Source organism: Leishmania panamensis (assembly GCF_000755165.1).
Source record: "Leishmania panamensis strain MHOM/PA/94/PSC-1 chromosome 33 sequence".
NCBI classification, from domain to species: Eukaryota; Euglenozoa; class Kinetoplastea; order Trypanosomatida; family Trypanosomatidae; genus Leishmania; species Leishmania panamensis.
In genome coordinates this window covers 1,020,313-1,044,904 of record NC_025880.1, presented here as the reverse complement: position 1 = coordinate 1,044,904, position 24,592 = coordinate 1,020,313, and the positions used below count along the sequence as shown (strand labels likewise).

Genomic DNA, 24,592 nt, shown 5'->3' with positions numbered 1-24,592 from the left:
ACAACAACCGCAGTCCTGCGAGGCTGCCTTTTATAAATGACCTGGAAGCGGACCTCCGTGATGAACTGCCAGTGCTTGCCAGTGGGGCAGAGGCTTACGCTGTAGCGGGGGTGCTCCATCTCCTAAATTGGCATAGGCCTTCCTTTCGGGTACGTGGCAGTGCTGTAGTTTATGGGGATGAATGTCTTCTCACGCGATGCCAGTGAAGAGGTGCGAGCTGGGGTCTAGACGGCCAGCCTCAATGCCAACACCTCCCCCTCCCCACACATACACACAAATTCGCACCATGAACTTGCAGAACAGCTTCTGCTGATCACCCAGGAGAGGCCCAAGCAGCGGAACTGTATTTTTTTTTACTCCCCTGCATGTCGCAAGGACACATTTCAGAAGCGGTGACCACCAAACCTTCATGTCATTGAAAATGACCGCAGCAATGCTCTTCAGCTACACGCTGGACTCGGACGGGTGAAGGATGGATTGTTACATGTCTGTGCTACAGGTGGCGCTGCGGTAAACGCGCCTCCTCAGGCCCGTGCTCGATACATGTGCTGCAACTCTACCTCACAGAACGCGGTGGTCCTCTGTCACGCGCCTTTGTCCATTGGACGGCCATCTCTGTCGCAAAATTTGACTTGCGGCTCACGAACGCCGACGGCAATGTCGGCTCGGGCAAGTGGTGGTGGCACATCTCGTGCAGGTTCACCTTGATAATCTCGTTCAGCCCCTGTATACCCGTCGCGGCAGCCGGTAGAAGGTTGATGTAGGCGTTTATCTGCTGCCCCCCCCCTATTTGCCACTTGAGCGACACCGTAGCGTCGCCACAAGCTTTCCATCGCGTCAACAGCATTATAATGTGCCCGTCTCACGGCGCAAGCCGCCTCACGCGGTGGTAGCGGTTGCACTGTACAACACAGCTGCCACAGCTCCCCCGTACGCCTCGAACGTCTTTTTCTTTGCTTTCGCTCGATGAAGACACACAAAAAGGAAGACATGCGCAGCACAGAGGGTGGTGCGGAGGAGGCGAAATGAGACTATCAAAATGGGCAGACGGGCAAGTCAGGGAGAGGCACACGGTCGCAGCCCGAGAGTGACAGAGGTCGAAAGAGAGAGAGAGGGGGGAAAGGGGGAGGAAGTCGCGGAGGAACGCGTGCGTGTGTTTCTCCATGTAAAGAGCACAGAGAGAAAAGCCTCTGTGGCGACGGGCACGGTGAAGAAAGTGAGAGAAGGGTAGAGGGTGCTGTGCCTTACCTGAGGGCAGTAGAAGAGGAAAAGAAAAGGGAGGCGTCACACTGTGGCGAGAAGGCTCGTCTAGTCGACGGCGAAGGCAGAAGACGGAAAACAAGGAAGCAGACGGTGAACATCTCTACATGGAATGCGAAGCGCGCTGTAGCAAAGAGGCCGCAACTGCGAAGAGGAGAGAGTCATGAGTGAGAGGCTGTACAGTGGCGTGTCAAAGTGTGCACCGACACGGAAAGAAACCCATGGTGTTCGCGGAGACACCTAGCCAATTCAGCTGCTCGCTACAGCTTCTATAGAAATAGACGGAGAGCGCAGAGCTGGAGGTGAAGGCAGAAACGTCCTTCTATTGCGTCTCGAAGACGCGTTCTACAAACTCTTAAGATGCAACTCACGATACCGTTCCACAAGCAATTCAGGTACACATCCCAAGCCCCACGCAGCTGGGCGCCACCCTCTGCGCTGCTCCCCGTGCGTGTATTGCGAAACAGGGACGCGCTCTCGGATATGCGTCGTGATTTGCTTGCTCCTATTCCAGGCTCTGTGTAAACTGTAGTTCGTCCACCTCGTCTCTCTCCCTCTCTCCCATGACGATGCGTCGTATTGTTTTGATTCGTTTTCTTTTCTTTTTTTTCGTTTTCCATGAACGACGACGACACAGCTCGAGCACACGGGAGTACTGGGGACCAAGAGGGAGGCGCCCATGCCTGCACTCTCTTCTCGTCTTGTCTGTTGCTGTTGTCGTTCCTTTCGTGCCTTCGGCCTCTCCTCCACACACACACACACACCCTTACAAGTCTTTAGACAGTTGTCCTTCAGTCCGTTTCAACCTCAACTGGGTCACTGCACCAGACAGCCAGGAGAGTCGAACACAGAAACCAAAGCAAGCAAGGAAACGACTTCTACTGACGCCTTACTTACCACGGAAGGGAGGGGGGAAGAGAGGGGCATCAGTCACACACAAGAGGTGAGTCACTCATCCATCCACAGCACTGTATCAGCGGGAGCGGGAAAGAAGCCAGCGGGTAAGAATATGAGAGCCTATGCGTTTGGTTGCGCAACGCTGGATGACAGTGGGGACATGGACAGCGGCGGAAAGAAAGAGATTTGACGCACCAGTCACCTCACCTGTGGACGAGTCGGCCAGCGAACACACAACAGAAGGCACACGAAAGTAAAAGACATACAAAAATCTCATCGAAAAACCGGCAGTGCGCACTTCCCCTCCCTCCCTCCCTCAGCCACACGCACAGACAGAGGAAGACACAGTGAGAGAGAGAGAGAGATGGCAACCGCAACGCAAGAACAAGACGCTTTAATCAGAAAGAAAAAATCAGCACGCCAACTCCGCCATGGAACATGCGGGCGACTCAACATCGACCGCGCCTGTCGCACGCCCCTCACATGGGCCGAAGCGGCCGCTGACGCACGCGCTACAGCAGTGCGCCGACTCAGCGATGCGAGCACGGCCCCTGACCCCGACGTCACCCACCCACCTCCGCCTCGCAGGTCGCCACACGTCGTGCATCCCCCTCGGAGTGACACGCAGGCGCCCCACCACCAGGCAGTGTGGGGCCGGGAGTGAGACACGTTCGAGTCGCCTCCCCACCCCGCTCATGCTATGCGTGGTACAAGCGTGCTCGCTGTTGCAGGTCGCTCCGGCGCAACGCCACCCGAGAGCTGACTGCCGGCATCAGCAGCGGTACATTGCTCGTGCACCCCCCACGTCGTGGGCGCGTGGGCCTGTCACCACCAGAAGTGGCTCGGCGTGTGGCAGGAGGGGGAGAGAGAGAGGAGGGGGCGGTGGCGGCGGCCCCGCTTCCCCACACACCGAGTGGGGTACTGAGCCGCGATGCGACACTGAGGTCTCTCCTACACTCTCCATCAAAGGGGGGAACAGAAAAACCGGGAAAAGAAAAGGAAGGAAGAGTGAGAGTGGGCAAGCAGGTGTCATGTGAAGGCACATACACACACCTGATCCGTCTCTCGCACCGGTGTCTCTTTTATTGTTATCCAAAGAGAAGGAAAAGGAGGAAGAACTCCATCAATCAAAGTCACACACAAGCCAGTGCGAATTCTCCGCCTCCTTATCGTATCGTTAGTAAAAACGTCCGGTACATTTTTTGCCTGAAGCCACCGACGAGCGTGTAGGGGATGGACTTGCAGCGGGGAGCTCAGCAAGGAAGAAGCGAGTGCTCACACACACACACACACATACACTTATCGAAAACGAACAGAGGGTTGGGGGGAGGCGGAAGGGAAAGAAAAAGAGGGGGAGAACGGTGGTCGTGAGGTTAACAGAGCCGTACGCAAAACCAAAAAAAAAGGGGAGAACAAAAAAGATGGAGGAAGAGGGAAGCAGCAAAAAGGGGGAAGTAACGGAAGGGGCTGTTTGACCGCCGCGGTGCCATTTTCTCTCCCTCATTGTAGCCTTAATGCTGGGCATTGCAGCGCCTCGCCTGCCCTACTCCCCTTCACCGTTGATCTTCCGGATGATCGCATCCCCAAAATCTGCTGTCGAGAGTGACTTTGCGCCAACCATCTGCCGCGCAAGATCTCTCGTTGCCATGTTAGCTTGAAAGACCATTTCAAGTGCGTTGACGATGCGCGCCGACACCTCAGACCACCCCATGTAGTCAAACATCATAGCCCCAGAGAGGATTAGCGAGGACGGGTTCGCTTTGCCTTGTCCAGCAATATCCGGTGCCGTCCCGTGGGTCGCCTCGAAAATGGCGTGGCCGGTCGTGTAGTTGATGTTCGCCCCTGGCGAAATACCAATGCCACCGACAAGAGCAGCCAGCTGGTCCGACACGTAATCGCCGTTCAGGTTCGTTGTGGCAATTACGCTATAGTCTAATGGACGAAGAATTGTGTTTTGCAGAAAGGAGTCGCAGATGCAATCTTTGATCACTACTTTGCCGCTGTCCGTCGCTTCTCGCAGCGCTGTCTCTGCCGCCTCCTTGCCGCTTTTTGTCTTAATGGCGTCGTACTGAGTCATTGTGAAGACGGCCTCAGGGAACTCGCGCTCCGCCAAAGCGTAGCCCCACTTCTTGAAACCTCCTTCTGTGTATTTCATGATGTTACCCTTGTGCACCAGGGTGACGGACGGAAGGTGGTGATCGATAGCGTACCGCACCGCTGCACGCACCAGTCGCTCGCTCCCCTCCACCGAAACTGGCTTCACACCATACGCGCTCGTCTCAGGGAAGCGCACCATCGTCACGCCCATCTCCTTCTGCAGAAAGTCGGCAAATTTCGCAACCTCGGGGGTACCCTCCGCCCACTCGATGCCCGAGTAGATGTCCTCCGTGTTCTCGCGGAACACAACCATGTCCACCCACTCCGGGTGACGGATCGGCGAGCCGACGCCGGTAAACCATCGCACAGGACGCTGGCACACAAACAAGTCCAGCTCGCGGCGCAGCACCACGTTTAGTGAGCGAATCCCTTCGCCGACCGGCGTCCCTAGTGGGCCCTTCATGCCTATGTGGTACTTGTCAAATGCCTCGATGGTCTCCGCTGGCAGACAGGTGCCCTTCTTCTCGAACGCTTTCTCCCCTGCGAGCACCTCCACCCACGAGATCTTCCGCGTCGCACCGTACTCCTTCGCCACCGCCGCGTCGAAAACGCGATGCGCCACCTCTGTTATCTCCTTCCCGATTCCCTCACCCTCAATGTAGGGGATAATGGGGTGCGTTGGCACGACCAGCTCCCCCTTCACAAAAGAGATGGACTCTGCCATTGCCAGACCCTTTGCGTCCCACTCCCTTTCTCTGTATAAAGGCGATGCTACGGGGCGCCTTGAAGAGAAACAAACATTAAATGACAGACAAGAAAACAACACCCGCCTAAAAAAGGGGAAAAAGGGGGAAAAGGGGGGAAAAAGGGGGGCACGAGCGAACCAGCGGTGCCGCTTTCGAAGAAACGCTGGCAGACAACCCCACTCTGCTCCCAGAACGGCGGCGCGACAACACAAGAAGCGAAGTGGAGAACTCAAAAAAAAACGAGAAGAAGAGAAAAGGCGATCCCCAGGGATGTGTGGAAAGTAGGAGATAAGAGTGGTGGTACCGGGGGAGAGGGGGTGGGAGGCAAACAAAGTGTGGTGAGGTGGGATGTGAGGATGAAAGCCCTACTGTTGTTCTGCTGCTCTCATTCGTTGTAGCACAGTGAAAGTAAGGTGTGCAGGAGTGTACATGTAAGCGCAAGACACAGAGAAAGAAGAATGTATTGAGAGCGGCAAGTTGTGAGCAGAGAGTTTCCTCTTCTCCACGTGCCAACTCCGCCATGGAACATGCGGGCGACTCAACATCGACCGCGCCTGTCGCACGCCCCTCACATGGGCCGAAGCGGCCGCTGACGCACGCGCTACAGCAGTGCGCCGACTCAGCGATGCGAGCACGGCCCCTGACCCCGACGTCACCCACCCACCTCCGCCTCGCAGGTCGCCACACGTCGTGCATCCCCCTCGGAGTGACACGCAGGCGCCCCACCACCAGGCAGTGTGGGGCCGGGAGTGAGACACGTTCGAGTCGCCTCCCCACCCCGCTCATGCTATGCGTGGTACAAGCGTGCTCGCTGTTGCAGGTCGCTCCGGCGCAACGCCACCCGAGAGCTGACTGCCGGCATCAGCAGCGGTACATTGCTCGTGCACCCCCCACGTCGTGGGCGCGTGGGCCTGTCACCACCAGAAGTGGCTCGGCGTGTGGCAGGAGGGGGAGAGAGAGAGGAGGGGGCGGTGGCGGCGGCCCCGCTTCCCCACACACCGAGTGGGGTACTGAGCCGCGATGCGACACTGAGGTGTTCCTGACACCGGGGGTTGACAAGATGGTAGGGTAGAGAAAACGAAGCGCAGAAGATGTTACGGAGAACGCAACACAAAGGGAAACTACTCGGCAACAAAGTTTCGGTAAAGAACGTGAGAAGTAAACCTCTTGTGGTGTGCGCCATCACCACCGGCCAGAGAAGCCCAGAAAAGGGGAGAGGGAGAGAGGCGTGGTTAGGGCTAGTGAAAGCAGTGCTTAACAGGACTGCGGTGCTTTTGATTTTACAAAAAAAAAGAATATATAACAGAAGAGAGAGCGCAGTGTGGAGGCCCAAGTAGCTCTGCAGAGCATCGTCGAGCAGAAGCTCTACGAAAGGCTCACAGTCACGAATCCATCTACTCCATCGCAGTACGTTGGTTTACTGAGTTTCCTCGGTGCTATTTTGATCAATGTAAGACTGCTGCACAGGCGCACGTCTCTAACCCTGTTCCACTGTACCGTCCCTTTTCCGCCAAACAGCGACAGCCAAGACGACGGGATGCGTGTTAGAAGACTGGCGTGCAAGGGCGGCACAACAGGCAAAAGAAGTGCGAAGACGCGTCAGGTGCTGAGAGCGTCTCTTTTAGCCGTTCATGGCTCACTACTTTAGGTAGCGCGCCTCCAGGTGGCGGCGCAGGTGCTCGGGGTTTAGCACTTCGCCCGTCGCACGCAGCACCAGGTCGTCTGTGTTGTACACGCACCCGTGGTCCCAGATCTTCTCCCTCTGCTTCTCCAGGATGGAATCGAGCTCACCGGTGCGCAGGCACTGATCCACCTTGTCGTCACCAATCTCCTTTCGGATGCTCGCCATGATCTGTGCCGCATACATGGCACCAAGTGAGTAGGTCGGAAAGTAGCCGAACGAGCCCATGGACCAGTGCACGTCCTGGAGGCACCCAACATCGTCACGGCCAGTCGTTGAGAGACCCAGGTAGGCCTGCATCTTCTCGTTCCACACGCGTGGCACATCGTCCGCCTCCATCTTGCCCATCATCAGGTCACGCTCGATCTCGTAACGCAGGATCACATGCAGCAAGTAGCACACCTCGTCGGCATCGATGCGAATGTACCCAGGCTGCACACGCTGCAGAACCTTGCGCATGTTCTCCTGCGAGAAAGCTGGCTGTGCCTCGAAGAACTCGGGTAGGCGAGTTGTGAGATAGTCGATGAAGGCCGTCGCGTGGCCTATCTGAAACTCTGCAAAGAGGCTCTGGCTTTCGTGTATGCCAAGAGAGCGCGCGTTGCACACCGGCTGCGTAATAAGCTCGCGCGGGCCACAATTCTGCTCGTACTTGCCATGGCCAACCTCGTGGATGACGCCGTACAGGCTTTGCACAAACGTCTCCTCGATATAATTTGTCGTGATTCGGCAGTCCTCCTTTGTCATTTCCGTGCAGGGGTGGGGGCTGACGTCGAGACGACCGGCGTCCATGTCGAAGCGCCACGTCTTCATGAACTCCCTGCAGAGTGCCTCCTGCTTGTTCTGCGGAAACTTCTGCGAGTACTCGATCACCGAGTCGCCAGACTGCTTCTGCAGAATGTCCTTCAGCAACTGCGGCAGCCATGACTTCACACTTGCGTACACCTCATCCAGCTTCTGGGTCGTGATGTCCGGCTCATACTGGTTCATGAGCGCCTCGTACGGAGAGAGGGAAGTGCCGGCGGCAAGGTAGGAACCTTCCTCTCGGGCGAGCTCAACCAGGTCTTTCAGCACCGGCAGGAATTTTTTGAAGTCGTTTGTGGTGCGGCTGTCGCGCCACACGCTGTGCGCGCGTGTCGTGAGGCGCATCTTGCGGCCCACGAACTCAGTCGACAAGGCGGTGGCGCTCTTCCACGCGCGCGTCATCTCCCGCAAGTTCGCGCACTGCACCGTATTCAGTTCGCCACTGCCCTTGGTCGCATTCTCAATCAGGTCCTTCACCTCTGGTGCCGTTATGAAGCTGAAGCGGAGCTCCCCCAGCACCGCCATCGCCTCGCCGCGCGCGTCCTCGCCCTTGGGGGGCATGTTTGTGTTCATGTCCCAGTGGCCCAGGCTGAGGAAGTGGTCCAGGCGATAGATCTTCGTAAAGATCGTCTCGAGCTTCTTGTACGCCTCCATGTTTACAAGGCAGGGGTTGAGCCTGTGCGCGAGTAAACGTGGCACACGAAGCTGTAGCGTCGCCTTGAGGAACGTTTTGCGTTCGTTTCTTTGTGGGAAGGGAGTGAACGCAGTTGAAGTGGGGGGGAGGGGGTGGGGGAGAGAGATGGAGGAAGCACACCAAAGACCCGATTCACTGGCAAGGCACGTAAAAGCAATGAAAAAAAGAGTAGACACAAGAAGTCCTGGTAAGACCTACGTGGGCATAAGGCAGGAAGGTGCAGAAGTCTCACTCGCTTGTCTGTGTGTATCGGTGGTGGTGGTGGTCAGGGCTGCGATATACGATAGTGAGTGAAAGCCAAAGCCTGTGTGCAGAGACGATGAATGTGGTTGAATGCGTGTACACCGAAGGAGGTGTGTGTGGGGGGAGGGGGGAGGGGGGGCAGCAGCAGAGCTCAAGAGAAAAGGAAAGAGGAAGGGCTGAAAGGCGGAAAGTCGCAGACCCGAGTCTCTTAGCGGATCACGTTAGCTAGCCCTCACCCGCGCTTACGCTCTCTGAGTTCAAAACAGTGTACGATACTTTGGCTCACAACTCTGCTGAACTCGAGAACATTCGTCAGAAGGAAGAAAAGATGGGCAGTCCCCTTTTCTTTTCTTCCGTCGTGCTGTGATTTCCTTCGCAGAGCCTACGTCACACGCCTCCTCACACAATGCGCCCCCACCCGGTCTCTTTGCTGCTGGGCGTTGTGACCTGTCAGGGCACGAGAGATAGCGAGTGCAATGGTGCGAGTACACAGATATGGTAAAGCACCTGTCATCACAGCCATTGCATCCTATCACTCCCTCACCCTACTCCAACCGCTGCACAGTCCATGGGGAAGCCCAGTGGGAGAAGGGGCGGCTCTTTGTGCCTTCCACATCCTGCAGCACTGCCACGTTTCATTCATTCACTTAGTCTGCCGATCATTCCCCTAAAGTCAGACAGACTCTTAGCGACGCGGAAGTCAGAGAGCACAAGAACAATGGCTGCACTCAGACGCGGAGGCAAACATAATTTAAGTCCGTTCGTTGTTAGATACACACAGAGACACAGTGGAGAAAAGATGATGGAGTGCATCCGGGTCGCAGAGGTCACACTATACAACCCGATTATCATGGGCCAGCGCAGCCCAGGCGATAAAGGGTCACGTGACTGCGGAAGGGGAAAGGCGCAAAAACACCCCAAAGGGGCGGCGCTAGCACATCGTGCACACCAACGTGAGAACTGCGGCAGACCATCAACTCACTTGCCCCTTACCTCCTTCGCGGCCTTTGCCTTGTGGCCCTTCAAGTGCTTATTGGTCACAGCCTTGAAGCGGTGCACGGCATGGCGGGCGTTGCGGCGGTTCATGTAACGACGGTTAAGCGGCACGTACGCGAAGGGGTCAATGTTGCCACGCTTCACATCGCCGTCCCCCGTGCCGCGGAACTCGTCACCCTTGCGAATGTCCTCCTCCACACGCTGGCGTTTTATCTCGCGCTTCGCCGCTTTCTGGTCACGCAGACGCGCCACCTGCAGCGCACTGGGGCCAACGGAGCCACGGCCCCCTCTGTACACTTCGGTGGCCTTCTGAGCCGCATCTTCCGTGACGCGGCTGCCATAGCGCAGCGTGAGCTCTTCATTTGTGAAGTCCTCGTCCTCTGCACGCGAGCGCTTTCCTGGACGCGCACTCGCCTCGTCGTTCAAGGCAGAGGAATTCACTAGGCCCTTGCTCCGCCGCAGCAGCCGCTCAGCCATTTCCTGGCGGGCCTTGTGAGCCACCTCCACACGCTTTTCCTCCTTGCTGATGATGCGCAGCTTTCCGTCGCTCTGAAAGTCGAGCACCATGTTGTCGTATTCATCGTCCTTGTCGTCCATATCACCACCAACGGTAATGGTGGCACTGCCGAAGCCCTGAAAGACTGGTGCGGTGTGTTTGGCAACAAAGCTGCTCAGTGCACCGGTCTCCAGCAAGTCCTCCTCGGCTGCATCCTCGCGCCCGGCGTTCATGGCAGCGCCAATGAAAAGCTTGTCAAACTCGTTTTGCTGCTTCTCCTTGCGCTTCTTCAGCTCCTTCTCGGACTTTTTCTCCTCGCGCTTCATCATCTTCTGCGTGTAGCGAAGAAAATTCTTGCTGCCAAGGGGGAAGATAGGGTCAATCTGCTCAATGGGGAAGCGTTTCAAGCACTTCTCCAGAAGTACACGAAGCTGCATGCGCGCGTTGCTCGACACACTCGGCTGGGACGTGACGAGGGCGATGGCATAGAGGAGCTTTGGCAGCGACTTGGCCACGGCCGCCTTCACAGCGGGACTTCGCTTCGTCAGCTTGAGCGCCATCCGAGCGAAAATAGCGGCCGCCGTGCGCACCTCGACCTCCTTCGACTCCATGAGCTGGAATCCGACGGCCATGGCGGCCTGCAGGTCCGCCTCTGGCAGCTCGTTGTGAGTTAGATACACCACCTTCGCCATGCACACTACTGTACTTGACACCATCATCGGCGTCTTGCCTGAGAGCCCGGCAATCACCATGAGCAGCAGCGCATTTACCGGAGCGCCGGCGGCGATCATGTAGCGCTGCATCTTCTCGAGCACGTCCATCGTCATCGCCCGCGTCTCGCTCGAGCGCTCACGCGAGAAGAGGACCACCTCACCAACGAGCGAGCGGATGGTAGCTAGTAGCTCGGCAGGGTAGTACATCTTGCACGCGTCGAGGGCCCAGGAAAGGCAGCGAATGCGCATCTTGAGACCAGAGATAGTGACATGCTGGCGACTGATGGAGAGCAGCCCGAGAATGCGCTGCAGCACTGGAAAGATATCCTTGATGCGGTGTTCAAACATGGCGTAGAGAAGCTTGTACGCCTTCTTCTGCAGGAGCCGAGATTCCGGTGTGGGGTCCATCAGGATGGGCTCGATGAGGTCCCGGAAAAGAGTCATGACATGTTCCGACGACAGCTGTGGCACCACGGCGCATGCAATATCCAAAATGACACGGCGCTTAGAGTTGAGAGGGACGTTGCCGGCCTTGCTGATACGGCTGCTGCTGCTGCCATCATTTCTTGCTGTCTGCGCCGCGATGTTCGAGCTGACGCTGAGAATGCCCTCCAGAATGGTCGTCATGACATTTGTGTTGCACACAGTCGAGAAGCTCTGGATCGCCAGCAGGACAGCCGTAGAATCGTGCTTTTCAAAGGTGTTGCATAGCTTTGGCATAATGTTCGCACTGAACCTGGAGAAAATGGTGTCGCACACATGCTGGGAGTAGGCTTGGGTGATGTTGTGGTAGCGGTGTGGGTTCCACCCAGGATCGGTGACGGAGAGGATGTAGAGGTCCTCGTCTAGCGCGTCCTTGCGAAGGCGGTGCTGTTGACGCTGCACCGCCTTGCTCGTAGGGACTTCTCCCCGGAGGTCGTCGGGCAGGACTTCCGTGTCGTCGAGGTCGTCGTCGTCGTCGTCGTCATCCTGCTCGGTGCGCCTCAGAGCGTTGTAGCCACTGCACAGCACGTGAATCGCAGACGCACTCGTGTTCACAAAGACGGGACTCGAGAGCAGGCTCACCAGCTGCTTGGCCAGATCGCGAAATGACTCCAGCGTCACCTCGACTGGGTAATGACAGAAGCCCGCGGCGACACGCCAGTATTGCGCTTGCAGAGCCGACCACCGCGTAAACTCCTCGACACGCTTCTCCTTCTCAGCCTCCACGGCCATTTTGCTGCAAAACTGAATTAATGGGAAGAAGTGCTGAATGAAAAACGGCAGTGAGTCGTGGGAGGAAGTGCGACGCCACACGTTCAGCAAGTAGCTCGTCGACCAGAGTGCCGCTGCCTTCTCCGCCGCATCTTCTTCCGTTCTCATCTCCGCCTCATACGCGGTCCGGGGATCAAAGTCGAGCAGCTCGGTGAACTCGCGCATGTACATGCAGGACCCCACCGCCACGAGCACGCGCTCCACCTTAGCATTAAGAGAAGCGTCTTCCATGACGCGAAGCTTGTTGAGCACTCGAACAAGGAACGGCACAGACGGAAATCGATCTGTGAAGGCAATGTACGTTCGCGTGCGATCGAGACTGTGCTGTGCTGCGCTGGCGCTCTTACCGACAATTGCCGCATGCTCGGCCTGCACCTTGGCGACTTCCAGCGGTGGAAGCTGCACGCGTTTCAGGTAGCTCATCCGCTTGAAGATAGTCGCAAGTAGCTCCATGGTCATTCCCCAGCACTGTTGATGAAGCGGCTTCAGCAGGGACAGCAGCTCCTCCGACAAGAGCTCGTCAAGGCACCGCTGGCCCTCCTGTGACTCGACAATGTAGGGCGAAAGCGTACGGTCAAAGAGCAACGTCAGCTCCGCCAGGACGGCAGACATGACGGCAGTGGTGGTCTCGGTGAGGTTGCGCAAGCACACACGCACAAAGATGGGCAGACCGGCGCAGAAGAAGCGCTGTCGAGTATTGAGGCTGTAGAAAGCGGAGGAGGAATCTTTGCGTCGAGTGGGGCCTCCAACGTCGCGCGCGCAGAGAGCGCTCGTCTCCAGCACCTTGCGAAAGCTGGAAAGGTAGAGTTTCATGGCCTCCGTCTGCAGCTTGCTCGGTTCCAGCTTCTCGAGAAGCCGCAGCTGCTCCGCTGTGGGGGACTCGATGGTGAGTAGAACCGTTACGGCAAGCTTCAACGCCTTGGCGACAACGAGGGTGCTATTGGCCCCGTACTCAGCCATCAGCTGGTCGCACAGGCCAAAGCACGCCGGCAGCTGATGCAGCAACACCCTTTGGGTCAGCTGTGGGACGCAGGCAGCCATGATGGACAACATGTACGGCACGTGGCGCTGGTCTGGCGCCTTGGACAGTGCGGTAAAAGCGCTGATGAAGAGGGAAAGCGAACTGACCTTCTGTCCGAGCATCTCGATGGCGCTAGTGAGACCACCTTGCACGGCATGCAGTGTCGTTCGGTCGAAGACGTGGTGGATGCTCTTGTTCTTGAGCTTTTGAATTTGCGCCAGTTTCACCCGCTTGGCAGCCTTCGCCTCCTCCTTCATAGTGCGTTCCTTCTGCCTCCATATCTTCTGCTGTGCCTCAAACACCTGCTTGCGACTGAGGTTGGTCCCCTTCTTGGTGCGGCGGAGACCACCGCCGCCCCGACTGCTAGAGGCCACCGTTGAGGATTTCAGTCGGCCCACCATCCTCAGAACAGCGGTGCGTGGAAGGAAGAGGAGATTCTGCACCAGCAGCACCGACAACGAGCACAAAAAGGCCAGAAAGCCTGACACCAAAGGAGATGGTTGAATCGCGGCGTGCGTTAGAGCGCGTGTGATCGAATGAACCTCGGATGGGCGTCACACACTACCGTCACGCAAACAAAACGAAGTGAACTCTGCGGGTTTGCAGTACGAGAGAGGCAACCGCGGGAAGGATAGTGACCAGGCGCCACATGTGAGTGCGATGATGGCGCACGGTGGGAAAGAGAAAAACGAAGACAGCGATTTGGGTGGGAGGCAGAAGAGAAGGCACACATACACGACCGTATAGACGATTGTTATTGCACAAGAGAGGAAGAGGTGAGCCCATGATTCGCTTCGTACAAACTTCACCGGAAGAGACACGCAGCCCTCCTCTCGCGCACGTTCAATCTTGCATGAGCGGCGCTGTCTGCGTGCCCCTGGCTCACTTCGCCTTGTTGTTGATGCTGCAGTGGGTGGCCCAAACATGGAACACATGTCCACTAGTAAATTTTCCTTCAAGGTGTCATCCCACCACAAGCAAGCCAGTGAATATACACATGTGGCTAGAGCTTGGATATGCCCTCTGTGTTCCTCTGCGGCTAAATCCTGGCCGACAAAGACGAGCCTTTCTGCCGCTGAGTCGGGTCAGGCGTCTAACGGTCTGTTCTCGTCCTTCCTCGTTCGTCTTTCGGCTGCGCGCTGCGCGGTCGGGCCCAGAGAGACCTGGCTGCAGTGCATGTCTTGACCCAAGCGAACCGCGGCCAGGGCCCTGCTCAAGGGGGCAGAGGAGGTGTCGTCCGTCGTGCGAGCAACAGGTGGGGGGGGGGTCTAGGCGCATGAGACTGGTGACCAGGACAGTCATCCTTGTAACTGACGTTGGCCTCTCTGAGATGGTTGATTCTGCAAGCATGTTCACTTCATCTTTGTGCTTCAACTCACAACAGCCAACGAAAAGCTGAAATGAGAGGCGTCATAATAGACTGTCCTCCACCGTTGTAGGGCCTGTATCCAGCGCCATAAAGAGGGAGAGCGAGGCCCGCACAACTGAGAAGAGAAAATAAAGGCGGAGGAAAGAGACGAGATACGCCTCTCTGTGCGCTAGGAAGGGCCGTAATAGAAGGGGGCTTTACACAAGGCCAGTCACACACACGCCCATTGGCGTTATTATGAGCAAGAAAGCACAGTAGCTGCAAAACAAATCACCAACACGTGGGCAGTTATGTATCTGCGCACCAGCTGCCTGGAGAGGGGGGCGGGGGGAGACGACAATCTGGAAACCATATTAGAGGGGAAGAGGACGGAAAACGAGATCGGAGAACCGAAAGAGGCTCACAAAGCGGGAGGCTCAGTGAGTATCTACGGTTATCTTCAACAGAAAAGAAAGACGCATCGTAGTCAACCGTCATCTTGATTTTGCTGTCAAACATGCGTTGTGCTCATCTATTCCTTTTCCAGCCCCAGGACACCGCTGCCGGTGGCCGATCGGCGAATCAACTCCCCCACGTACGCTTCGAGGCCCTCACCCTCATATGAAACGAGCGGAGAGATTTCCCAGCGAGACTGCCCCTCACATATGTGCTGGAGCGCTGTTGTGCGCTCCTGAGCCGTGTAGGACCCTGATAGGCCTGTTGAGGCCTCCTCAGACGTCTCCGGTGCCGCTGCGATAACATCGGCCACCCACTTGGTGTGCAGCTCCAACAGCATATGAGCGGCTGAGGTTGGTGTGTCTGCGGCAGCGCCATCGGCGTTCTTAATCGGTGCAAACTCCATACTTCGGTTCACCTGCAAAATCTGCAACGCGTCCGGCAGCGGACCCTTCTTAGCCCGCTCCACCCGGCTCGGGACGTCTTTCGCGTAGCGAAAGGCGTCGAAAATAAACGCCTCCAGTTTTATCGCTGGGGCGGGGCCATTGATAGTAGGAATTGTTTTGCGGGCCGCGTGGTAAAAGGTACTCGTCTCCATGTGCTTAGCAGCGAGCGCCAGGAAATCAACGGAACAGCAGTGAGAAGCTATGTTGCCACAGTTAAACGCAAGCTTGCCCGTCGCTGGATCCGTCCCGGCGGACCGGCCAGCCCCAATCTCTGTGTACTCCACAACACTCCATTCGCCGTCCACCTTCGCCACGACGCCCACCTTCTCGGTGGCTGACACCTTTGGCACTGTCTTGAGGACCACCTCAGCCTGGCATGATGCGGCCACACCGAAGAAGTACGGATCACCGACCCTAGCGAGGATGTTGTCCACACTCACGATTTGAACGTAGCGCACCCCCCTTTCCACCATTTGTGCCAGCACGCTCTGTTTGCCAGACGACGTGGCGGACGCCTTCACCAAACTCTCGTAGACGCCAGCGTTGCCGCCGGGTGCAAGGCATATCCTTCCCCTCGTCTCTATTAGTACTCGCCCTGTCGCCTCGTCGTAGCAAGGGAGAGAACTTTGACAGCAGAAGAACACCTGATCGCCGAGTAGGCCAAAGAAGTTGTTGTCTCGAAAAAACTGCTGCGTCGCGGCATCATTCTGAGCCGACGTCGTGACAACAAGCGGTAGTGTACCGCGGCCCGCGTTGGCTGGCACCGGCGCCACCGCCGCAACAGCAGCCATTTGCTCCATCTTGCGGATGCGCTGGCAATGGTAAGCAAAGAGCGAGCGGCCGCTGACGAGGGCAGCGCATTCAAGCATACCTTTGGGAATGCTCACGCCAAGACGAGTGCCGCTTCCGCCCGCCATCAGCAGCACCGCACCTTCGCCGTTTGCCACCACCCGCATGCCAGCGGCCTGGATAGCTGCAAGCTCGCTGGGCCTCTCGGCGAGGAGAGCAGGAACATTGATAATTGTGTCTGCCGGAGGAGGCGTAATGTGCGGGGCAGACGTCGCAGCGTCGCCCTCTAACACACGTGTTGCCGCGTTGCTGGAATTCAGGTGTTGCAGACTATCTCGCAGAATAGCGTTCATGTGCGTCCACTGCGCATTCGTGTAGGACAGAATTTGAGCGGCCAATGTCTCCTGCTCTGATGCCGAAAGTGTGTCGTAGTCATCGACGAGATGCTCCTGGCCACTCCCTGCCAAGACAGTCCGTAGGGCACCCTTGGAGCTCATACGCCAGCCTCTCTGTGGAAGCAGAGCCTCAACTCATACGAGACGCAGTACACAGAGACGCACGTGCAACGTGGTCAAGGGGTCAGTTACACCGATTTGATCCTCTTTTTCTCCCACGCCTTTTTTTTGGGGGGCGTCGAAAAAGCGATGGTGCTGTCAGCACTGAGATGCGGAGAAGAAATGGGGTACTGAGGCCAAGTGCATACGACAACCGAGAAGCGAGGGGGAGGGGGAGGATGAAGAAGTTGACGGCTGGATATGAATCACAGAGACCTACGGCAACTGCTGAAGATGCAACGAGGACCCGAGCGCGCGCACGCGAGAGAGAAAGAGAGAGAAAAGCAATGCAAGGTTGGCCTTTAGAAAGGTGTGTAGATGAATGGCCAAGTGTGAGGCAGTAGAAGAGAGACGGGGAGGAAAGGTAATGTGGTTCTCTGCATGCCGTGTCCGTCTGGATAATAGGGTGGAGAGGGGGGGCAACTGTGACTTCCTTTGGCTGTATGAATGAGCTTGCGGGGCTCTGTGGCCGGGGCACGTGAGGGTCGGATGGCGTGGCATGCAAAATGGCGTGAGCGGGAACGACACACACATACACAGACGCCAAAATTTAAAAAAGCCGCCAAGACAGCATGGATAAGGCACAGGGAAGCACAGAGAAGGAGAGAGGCAAAAGGGATACGTGTAGGGGTACCGCATAATTCGCTTCCCGACTGTCTGATGCTCTTCTCTGTCATGAAGAAGCTTTCGGGAATCTTTCCTAAATCATCTCACGCGATTGACACACGTGGCCACCTGGTAGCGGCCGTCGCGTAAGTTCAAATCCGCCTTGCTGCTCAGCGAGTCTCCAAAGCGGCTTCACCCCTGCTTGTCAAGTGCGCGAGACGACTTGAGAAACAGGATCGATGCAACTAACCCCTCTCGTTTGCATCGACTCTACCGTATCCTTTTCGGGGGGTGGGCAGGCCTTACGAAGTGGGGCGACGAAGCGGAAGTCACACAACGAAAATAAAGAGAGAAGGTAGATGAGGCGGAGGGAAGCAAAATGAACTTCCATCCTAGCACCCCATCCCCTTCGCGTTCCCCCTCCCCCTGGTACACGCCATCCCTCCCCTTTACTTCTCCCGCGCACCTCCACACTGACACGGTTCAGCGTCCGTCTCCGAGGATGTATGCATTCAAAGTCTCCTTTTTTTTTTTTGCAGCCACCATTCGCCAACACAGCACGAAGTACAGGCGCACAGACAGACGGTCACGACACACCAGATAGAACAGAACAACGAGTGTGATTACAATAATGCGCCATCGTCACGGTAGTAACGACGCCAAGGCGTAGAAAGCAAAGCGACGGTAAGTAAGCCGCTGCCACAAACACTGTCATACTCAGCCACACATACGTAAGCAGACCAGCACGAGACCCTCCCACTGAGTCCAGCATCACCGGCATCAGCCTGCGTGCTCATGAGAAGCGGAGAACGCATCGAATGGAAACTGTACAACAGAGATAGCAGGCGCGGCCGCCGCATGGCTCGCTCTGTCCTTTCCGCCACCCCCTCTGCGCCTCAGGGTAAGATGGACGTCGCACCGCGGAGCACAGCTCGTCCGAAGGAAAAAATGAAAAGCGGGGGTGGCCTACACTGACGGCGCTGCCATCCACCGTTCATAGTCCTCCACACGCGCGTCCGTCGGGAATCCGCTCTCGTCAAGAATGCGACCCTCGAAGGGGACATAGGCACTGAAGCGCCGTGCCATGTCGCGCACGCCCTCTGACGACGGGTGAGCCACGCAGTATACCCGCCAGCGCTCGACTACAAAGCGGTCCAGCAGCGATGCAGCCACTTGCACCTTCTGCCGGTTTACACGGCGCAGTGACTGCTTGTGAAATTCAAGCGCCGTCCGATACAGCGCGCGAGCGAGTTGCACGACAAGCTTTTCCAGCTGGTGCTTCTCTGAGACTCCCGTGGCGGCAGCGGAAGCAGAGTTATACTCCTCCGGCAGCGCCACATGAGCCAGGAACGACACACACGGATCCTTCTTCACCAGTGCCACGAAGTGCGGTAGTGTGGGCACATACGATGGTGCATTATTCACCCCTTCCACAGGGCGAACGGCACCGTTCGCCTCAGCCTCCTCAAATCCCACGCGATAGATATCCCTGGAGGCCTGGTCATAAGTCTTGAGGGCCGCAACAGTCTGCCGCGACAGCGCATCGCGCTCCTCTGCACGCACGGCCCGTGGGTTGAAGTAGCTCCAGTCCGAGTAGGCAGAGTAGAGACTGGGGTTCTCCTCTGCCTGCACGCCACCGCGCAGCATCTTCTGGAACGCCGCGGCATCCTCGCGCTCGTAGCGCTGCTGGAGGCGACGAACATCGTTGGCGCGGCTGTCGATCATCATTGCCACGTTGCGAGAGAGAGGCGCAAGAAGGTGGCCGCGCTTCTCCGCAATCACGCTAGAGAGAGAGATGCCGCCGTCACTACCGGCGTCACGGTAGCCGCCGCCGCGACGGGGCTGCAGCTGCTGTCCGCCATAGCCCTCCGCGCCGTTCACAGAGCTCCCTGCTGCGCCAGGTGCGAGGGTGCTCGACGACGGTCGCGTCAGATATGCCTGTGCGTTGGGAAACCGAACGAATGGGTTCTCCGACACGAGCAGGTTGAGCTCACCGAAGACCAGCACACGTAGCAACGCTTCATTTTCTGCGCAGCGCCACAATGCCTCGATGGGTGGGTAAGAAGACGGGGGGCGTGGGCGGGCAATGGTGGCAGCTGTGGACAGCTTCTGCTTTGACATCGCGGCTGCCTGATCCTCAGTCTCAGCAGACACAGCTTTGCTCTGCGTCGCCCTCGCGGTGCGTGGACTGTAGAGGTTCCGCAGCACCTCCTGCTCATCTTTGGGTGGTGGGTGGGAAAAGAGCAGCTCTGACGCGTTCGGGTGGCGGTGGCAGCGCAACACGACATGCCCTTCTACTGCATTATCAATGTAGTAACGCCGGACCAGGTACACAAAGTAAACGTAGTCGTCTTCTCTAGGAATGGCCAAAGTCGATTCGCCGACCGTGACACGAGAAGATTCCGTCAAGGAGCGCGCGCCAACGCTGCTACTGCTGGTGTGGGTGGCATTGCTGCCGCTCTCACGTGGTGCCAGCGACACCGCCTCCACTGTGTCTAGAATGTACCGGTACGAAGCGGGGTAGGACGCCTGACGCTCCGCTAGAATTGCGCGGTACAAGAGCGCCTTGTCCCACACCTCCTCTGGCTTCCAGGCACGGTCGAGCACCATCTCCTTAAAGAGCTCCACCACGTGGCAGCGAGCGGCCTTATCAATGTGAATCGCAGGAAACTGCGGCTGCCGCTCAAAGAGGTCCAGCATACCTTGCTGCTGCGCAAGAGCGTCGAGCTTGGCCTGGGCAGCCGCCCGTCGAGCCTCGCCTGCCTGCCGCCGCACAGAGTGGCGGGGACGCAGCGTCTGTCCCGGCGGTGGTGCACCAGGTAGCGTAGCGGCAGCGGCAGACCCCTGCACATCAGTCTGGCTCGTCAGTAGAAGACCGTTGAACACCTCCTCCGCCTTCTTGCGCTCATCAGCGTACTTCAGCTTCGCCCGGTATGCGCGGTACAGCCAGTCGAGGTAGTCGGGCGAGTAGGTGACGCGCAGTGGGCCTGGGTTGGTAATCATCACCTCAAATTCTTCTGCGTTTGTGGCTCGCTTGTCCGGGGCAGTGCTTTGTTCTGTGAAGGCGTGAATGGGGTTGAACTGACCGCGAGACGTCACTGTACGCGAAGCGCTGGCTAGCGCATAAGCGACCACAGCCGCGCCGCTACCCAGTACGACACCAGTGGCTGCAGCCCGCACGTGACGTTGACGCAGCATCGCAGCTTCAGCCCAGCGATGCGCCCTAGCTGATATTGAATACGTTTTCTTTGCTGCTTCACTATGCAGCGTCTACCAAACACCCCCCTGGAGGTGAACACGTCTGTATGAGTGAGTGCTGAAACGGATGAGTGTGTATGAGTGGAAAGCGAGAGGGACAAGACACAAGTACGATGACTGCGCTCACCGAGAAAAGAGCGATGGACAGGGTCAGCCACCAAAAGCATCGTACGCCAGGCGACTCGGCCTGCTCCACAACTACAACTGCAGATGCCCAGTGCGAACGCTGAAGAGCAAGAACCGCATCCATGCACACATCATTGTCGCAAGCGACCCACTTCGAGCAGGACCTTCTCTGGCAGCAGTCATGAGCCCACCTGTTGTCATGCACAGCGAATGCAGGATCGCTGGCCGGTGCTACGTCTCCCACGCTTGCAGCAAAGAATCGAGACACGAGGTGGATGACCTACAAAGCTGGGGGAGGTGCGCCTACAAACATCATTGCTCCTTTTGAAACTGCGCTGGGTCACCGAGGCAGAGCGCCTACCCAGCCTAGCTAAAGGAGAAACAAGGCAGGAAAAACGCAGGGGGAGACCGGAGGCGAACCTGCGCAGTACACCGGAGACTCGCCCACTGGGACGGCACGTAGAGTACTCGCAACGGTGTAGCATACTGTGTTGAAAGAGACTCCTCACTGCGAAAAGGAGAATGAAGAGAACAACAGCAAAAAAGAATTCAGACGGACTCCCCTATCCGCAGGCGCAGTCCGACCACCTATAGGCATAATGGCCTCGCTATCCGTACATCTGTGCTTGCGTGGCGGTCCAAGACGCAAAAACGGACGATCGGAGGGCCATTCACATCCTAGCGCCTCGTGTCCGCGGCCAGGGATACAGACACATATACATGCTAACGAGAGAACTACTCGTAAAAAAAAATGGGAACAAAAGACAACCACCATGCCCCATGGCTGCCATCACTGCTCGCTTTGTCAGCTTTACATCTCGAAGGCGGCATTGATGTTCATGTTGCCGTCACCCATGTAGACGGTGCCGTACACAGACGTCTCTGGCACGTGGTAGAAGAGGGAGCCGGTGAAACGAATGCTGCGGCCCATCACGACGTTGTGAAACGCGTCGTAGCGCAGCTGCCACGTCCCCGAAGGCACGTCCTCTGCCAGGGACTCAAAGGGACCATCGAGGAGGGGATGTTCACTTAGCTGCTCGAGGGCGGACTTGGTGAAGAGGGAATTCCGGCTGCGCGCTAACAGGCGCCGGTACGGGTTCACGGCGCGCAGGTGGTAGTAGTTGCACAGCGACAGTGCTCCCTCCGCTGTGCGTGGAAGTCCGCTAAACGCAGCATTGCGTCGAACCTCAGCCCGCTCGCCTGCGTCAATGTCAACCCCAGCGGGGGGCGCAATCGCTGCCGTCAACTGACGCTCCGCTTTGATGTACGCCCCACGTGGCACCACTCGGCACTCGTGGTCATACTCCTCGATGAAGAGGGCCAGCCGCACCGACTCCTTCACGCTCTGAATCTCCGGTGCATCATGACTGGCACTGGGGTTGCTCACGCGGTACTCGTATGCAGGGTCCCCGATGAAGGGGCCACGCATGCCAAGCAACATGAACTGCTTCCACTCCTCCTGTTGCAACCCGCTGCTGGTGCTGTAGCTTGGGCACATGGCGAACACCGAGGAGAAGGTGCCGAGCAGGCTGAAGGTGTGCCCTTCGTCGAGTGTGTAGTATAGCTCCGGCTCCACCACCGCGTCATCATCGAAGGCCTCCACGATAATGTAGTCTGCCTTACACCCAAAGATCTTGCCCCAGAGCACCAGGTCCTTGCGCTTTGTCTGTACGCTAAGAAGAGGGAGGGAGCTGGAGAGCTGGGCGCGCTCATTCGGTGAGAAAGATGCGCCCGCCATGAAGGCATACTGGAAGAGGTGAGCAGACGTCATCAGGAAAAGGGAGAGAAACGAGTGCCAGGGATGTACTTGTGTTTCGGTACTTTGGTCACACGCAGGTATATGTGGATGTGGGTGTGCTTGTGTGGGTGTGTCCGACGTAAGGAAGTGCCTGTGGGGCCTTCTTCATGTACGAGTACAGGAATGGCACGTGACGGGGAGTTACGTCGACATATTGCACGAACAACCGGGGAGCAAAAAGAGAAAAAGTGCGGCGAGTATCGCAGTAGGGGGGGACACGACAGAGAATAGCGTGGGGGAGTCGGATAAAAACACAGCATGCAGGTCGAATGAAGGTCACGAACGCCGGAAGCACGCGCACGGCAACTGCAGGACACACAACAAGCAGAAAAACGAGGACTTAGTCCGCCTGGTAGCTCTCCACTGCAACGTACGGCGCTCTCACGGCTAGGGATACGCATCGTCGTGCGCCGTCTTGTGGCCTTGACGCACCTCCTCTCGGGGAATGAGGGAAGGTGACCTGCTTAGTAAAAGGATAAAAAAAGAAAGAAGCACGCTGAGGCTGGAGAAAAGGTGGGAGACTCCAGCAGCACCCACAGCCTCCCCCCTCCCCTGTCTCGTGCACCTCCGTGGCTTCCAATCGGCTTTGCTTGACTGCTTCACTCAACACACACACACACACACACACACACGTGTGGGTGGGTGTAATGTTGTATAGCCCGGTACCTCCATTGCGTATCGCCGCCACCTCTGCAGCAGCGATAGGGCCGAGGAAGGAAAAGCGCCAGGGCGGTGCGAGACAGAGAAGGAGAGACGGCCCAATGCAATAAAACCAAACAACGCATTGAGAGCAAAAAAAAAAAACGCGCATCAGCTGTCCTTGAAGGAGGCCAGGGAAGGAGGGAAAACGCGCAGAGACAGGGGAGGCGGTGGTGATGATGCTCAGCTACACACTTGCGTGTGAATTTGACGTCCGTCCAGCTCGCCCACTCCCACTCGGTACGCCTCCTCGGTCCTTCTCCTCTGCTGAGGAAGGCTTTCCCCACGTTGGCTTGGAAGGGCAACGATGTATATGGGACGCAAATCATGAAAGCGAGACGCACACACCCACACACACACACAAGGAGCGCGCTGAGACTCGACAAGTGTGCCCAAGGGGAAGTTCACCCACCCCATGGACTGCAGATTCTCACGATGGCCGGAGAACTACAACAAGGCCTTTGCTCCAGCCACAGACGAAAAGCTGCCGAGAGCGACACACAGCAGCACCAAAATAGACCAAAAATGCAGAACGGGACGAGTGTAGGAAGCGAAGGCGTATAGACGGGCACACAGAGACACCTATCGGGGCCAACAAAGATGATGAGAAGGGGGGAAGGGGGGGTAGACCGGCGCAGAAAAGGAAAGGGCAAAATCATAATAATCATAAGCAGCAGAGACAGCAGCAGAAGAGACAGACGGACTTGGAGGTGGTAAGAGTCACCCGGGCTGCGAAAAGCTCACCAGACACATTCACACGAAAAGGCGTGAAGAGAAGGAAAAAAGCATTTGCCGTGCATGAAAAAATTATTCGTCTTGTTTGACACATATATATTCGCTACCATCTTGTCAACCCCCGGTGTCAGGAACACCTCAGTGTCGCACCGCGGCTCAGTACCCCACTCGGTGTGTGGGGAAGCGGGGCCGCCGCCACCGCCCCCTCCTCTCTCTCTCTCCCCCTGCCACACGCCGAGCCACTTCTGGTGGTGACAGGCCCACGCGCCCACGACGTGGGGGGTGCACGAGCAATGTACCGCTGCTGATGCCGGCAGTCAGCTCTCGGGTGGCGTTGCGCCGGAGCGACCTGCAACAGCGAGCACGCTTGTACCACGCATAGCATGAGCGGGGTGGGGAGGCGACTCGAACGTGTCTCACTCCCGGCCCCACACTGCCTGGTGGTGGGGCGCCTGCGTGTCACTCCGAGGGGGATGCACGACGTGTGGCGACCTGCGAGGCGGAGGTGGGGGGGTGACGTCGGGGTCAGGGGCCGTGTTCGCATCGCTGAGTCGGCGCACTGCTGTAGCGCGTGCGTCAGCGGCCGCTTCGGCTCATGTGAGGGGCGTGCGACAGGCGCGGTCGATGTTGAGTCGCCCGCATGTTCCATGGCGGAGTTGGCACGTGGAGAAAAAAAGATTCTTCCAATGGAAAGTGGTGCTGACAATGCAGTCAAGTGAGATTATGTAGCTGTAATGGATGGTAGTCCTCTCCATACTTGGATTGCTTGACGGCACAGTCGGGGAACAAGAACGCCAGAGGGTTGCCCACAAGAGAGGAGAGCAGTGAGAAGCTGTCAGCGCTGGAAGGGAATGGATCAGAGGGAAGGGTCCGACAAC

The 24,592-nt window shown here is 57.4% G+C and overlaps 6 protein-coding genes across 6 annotated transcripts, besides 4 other annotated features; all 6 read right to left on the bottom strand.

Moving 5' to 3' along the window:
• Window positions 1-2,569: 2,569 nt before the first annotated feature.
• Window positions 2,570-3,108: a repeat region.
• A 592-nt stretch (window positions 3,109-3,700) lies between these two features.
• Window positions 3,701-4,978, bottom strand: LPMP_332660 (isocitrate dehydrogenase, putative; the record flags this gene model as incomplete). The annotated part of the gene is made up of 1 exon (XM_010704055.1): window positions 3,701-4,978. The coding sequence occupies one exon, from the start codon at window positions 4,976-4,978 to the stop codon at window positions 3,701-3,703; it is 1,278 nt and encodes a 425-aa protein (XP_010702357.1).
• A 520-nt stretch (window positions 4,979-5,498) lies between these two features.
• Window positions 5,499-6,051: a repeat region.
• Window positions 6,052-6,639: 588 nt separating this feature from the next.
• On the bottom strand, window positions 6,640-8,136 carry LPMP_332650 (carboxypeptidase, putative; the record flags this gene model as incomplete). The annotated part of the gene is made up of 1 exon (XM_010704054.1): window positions 6,640-8,136. The coding sequence occupies one exon, from the start codon at window positions 8,134-8,136 to the stop codon at window positions 6,640-6,642; it is 1,497 nt and encodes a 498-aa protein (XP_010702356.1).
• Window positions 8,137-9,397: 1,261 nt separating this feature from the next.
• LPMP_332640 (hypothetical protein) lies at window positions 9,398-13,300 on the bottom strand (the record flags this gene model as incomplete). The annotated part of the gene is made up of 1 exon (XM_010704053.1): window positions 9,398-13,300. The coding sequence occupies one exon, from the start codon at window positions 13,298-13,300 to the stop codon at window positions 9,398-9,400; it is 3,903 nt and encodes a 1,300-aa protein (XP_010702355.1).
• Window positions 13,301-13,867: 567 nt separating this feature from the next.
• Window positions 13,868-14,376: a repeat region.
• Window positions 14,377-14,779: 403 nt separating this feature from the next.
• Window positions 14,780-16,435, bottom strand: LPMP_332630 (UDP-N-acetylglucosamine pyrophosphorylase, putative; the record flags this gene model as incomplete). Its single annotated transcript, XM_010704052.1, has 1 exon — window positions 14,780-16,435. One exon carries the CDS (start codon window positions 16,433-16,435, stop codon window positions 14,780-14,782), a length of 1,656 nt encoding a protein of 551 aa, XP_010702354.1.
• A 1,629-nt stretch (window positions 16,436-18,064) lies between these two features.
• LPMP_332620 (mitochondrial RNA binding complex 1 subunit, putative) lies at window positions 18,065-20,101 on the bottom strand (the record flags this gene model as incomplete). Its single annotated transcript, XM_010704051.1, has 1 exon — window positions 18,065-20,101. The coding sequence occupies one exon, from the start codon at window positions 20,099-20,101 to the stop codon at window positions 18,065-18,067; it is 2,037 nt and encodes a 678-aa protein (XP_010702353.1).
• A 1,192-nt stretch (window positions 20,102-21,293) lies between these two features.
• Window positions 21,294-22,253, bottom strand: LPMP_332610 (hypothetical protein; the record flags this gene model as incomplete). Its single annotated transcript, XM_010704050.1, has 1 exon — window positions 21,294-22,253. The coding sequence occupies one exon, from the start codon at window positions 22,251-22,253 to the stop codon at window positions 21,294-21,296; it is 960 nt and encodes a 319-aa protein (XP_010702352.1).
• A 1,595-nt stretch (window positions 22,254-23,848) lies between these two features.
• Window positions 23,849-24,392: a repeat region.
• Window positions 24,393-24,592: the final 200 nt, after the last annotated feature.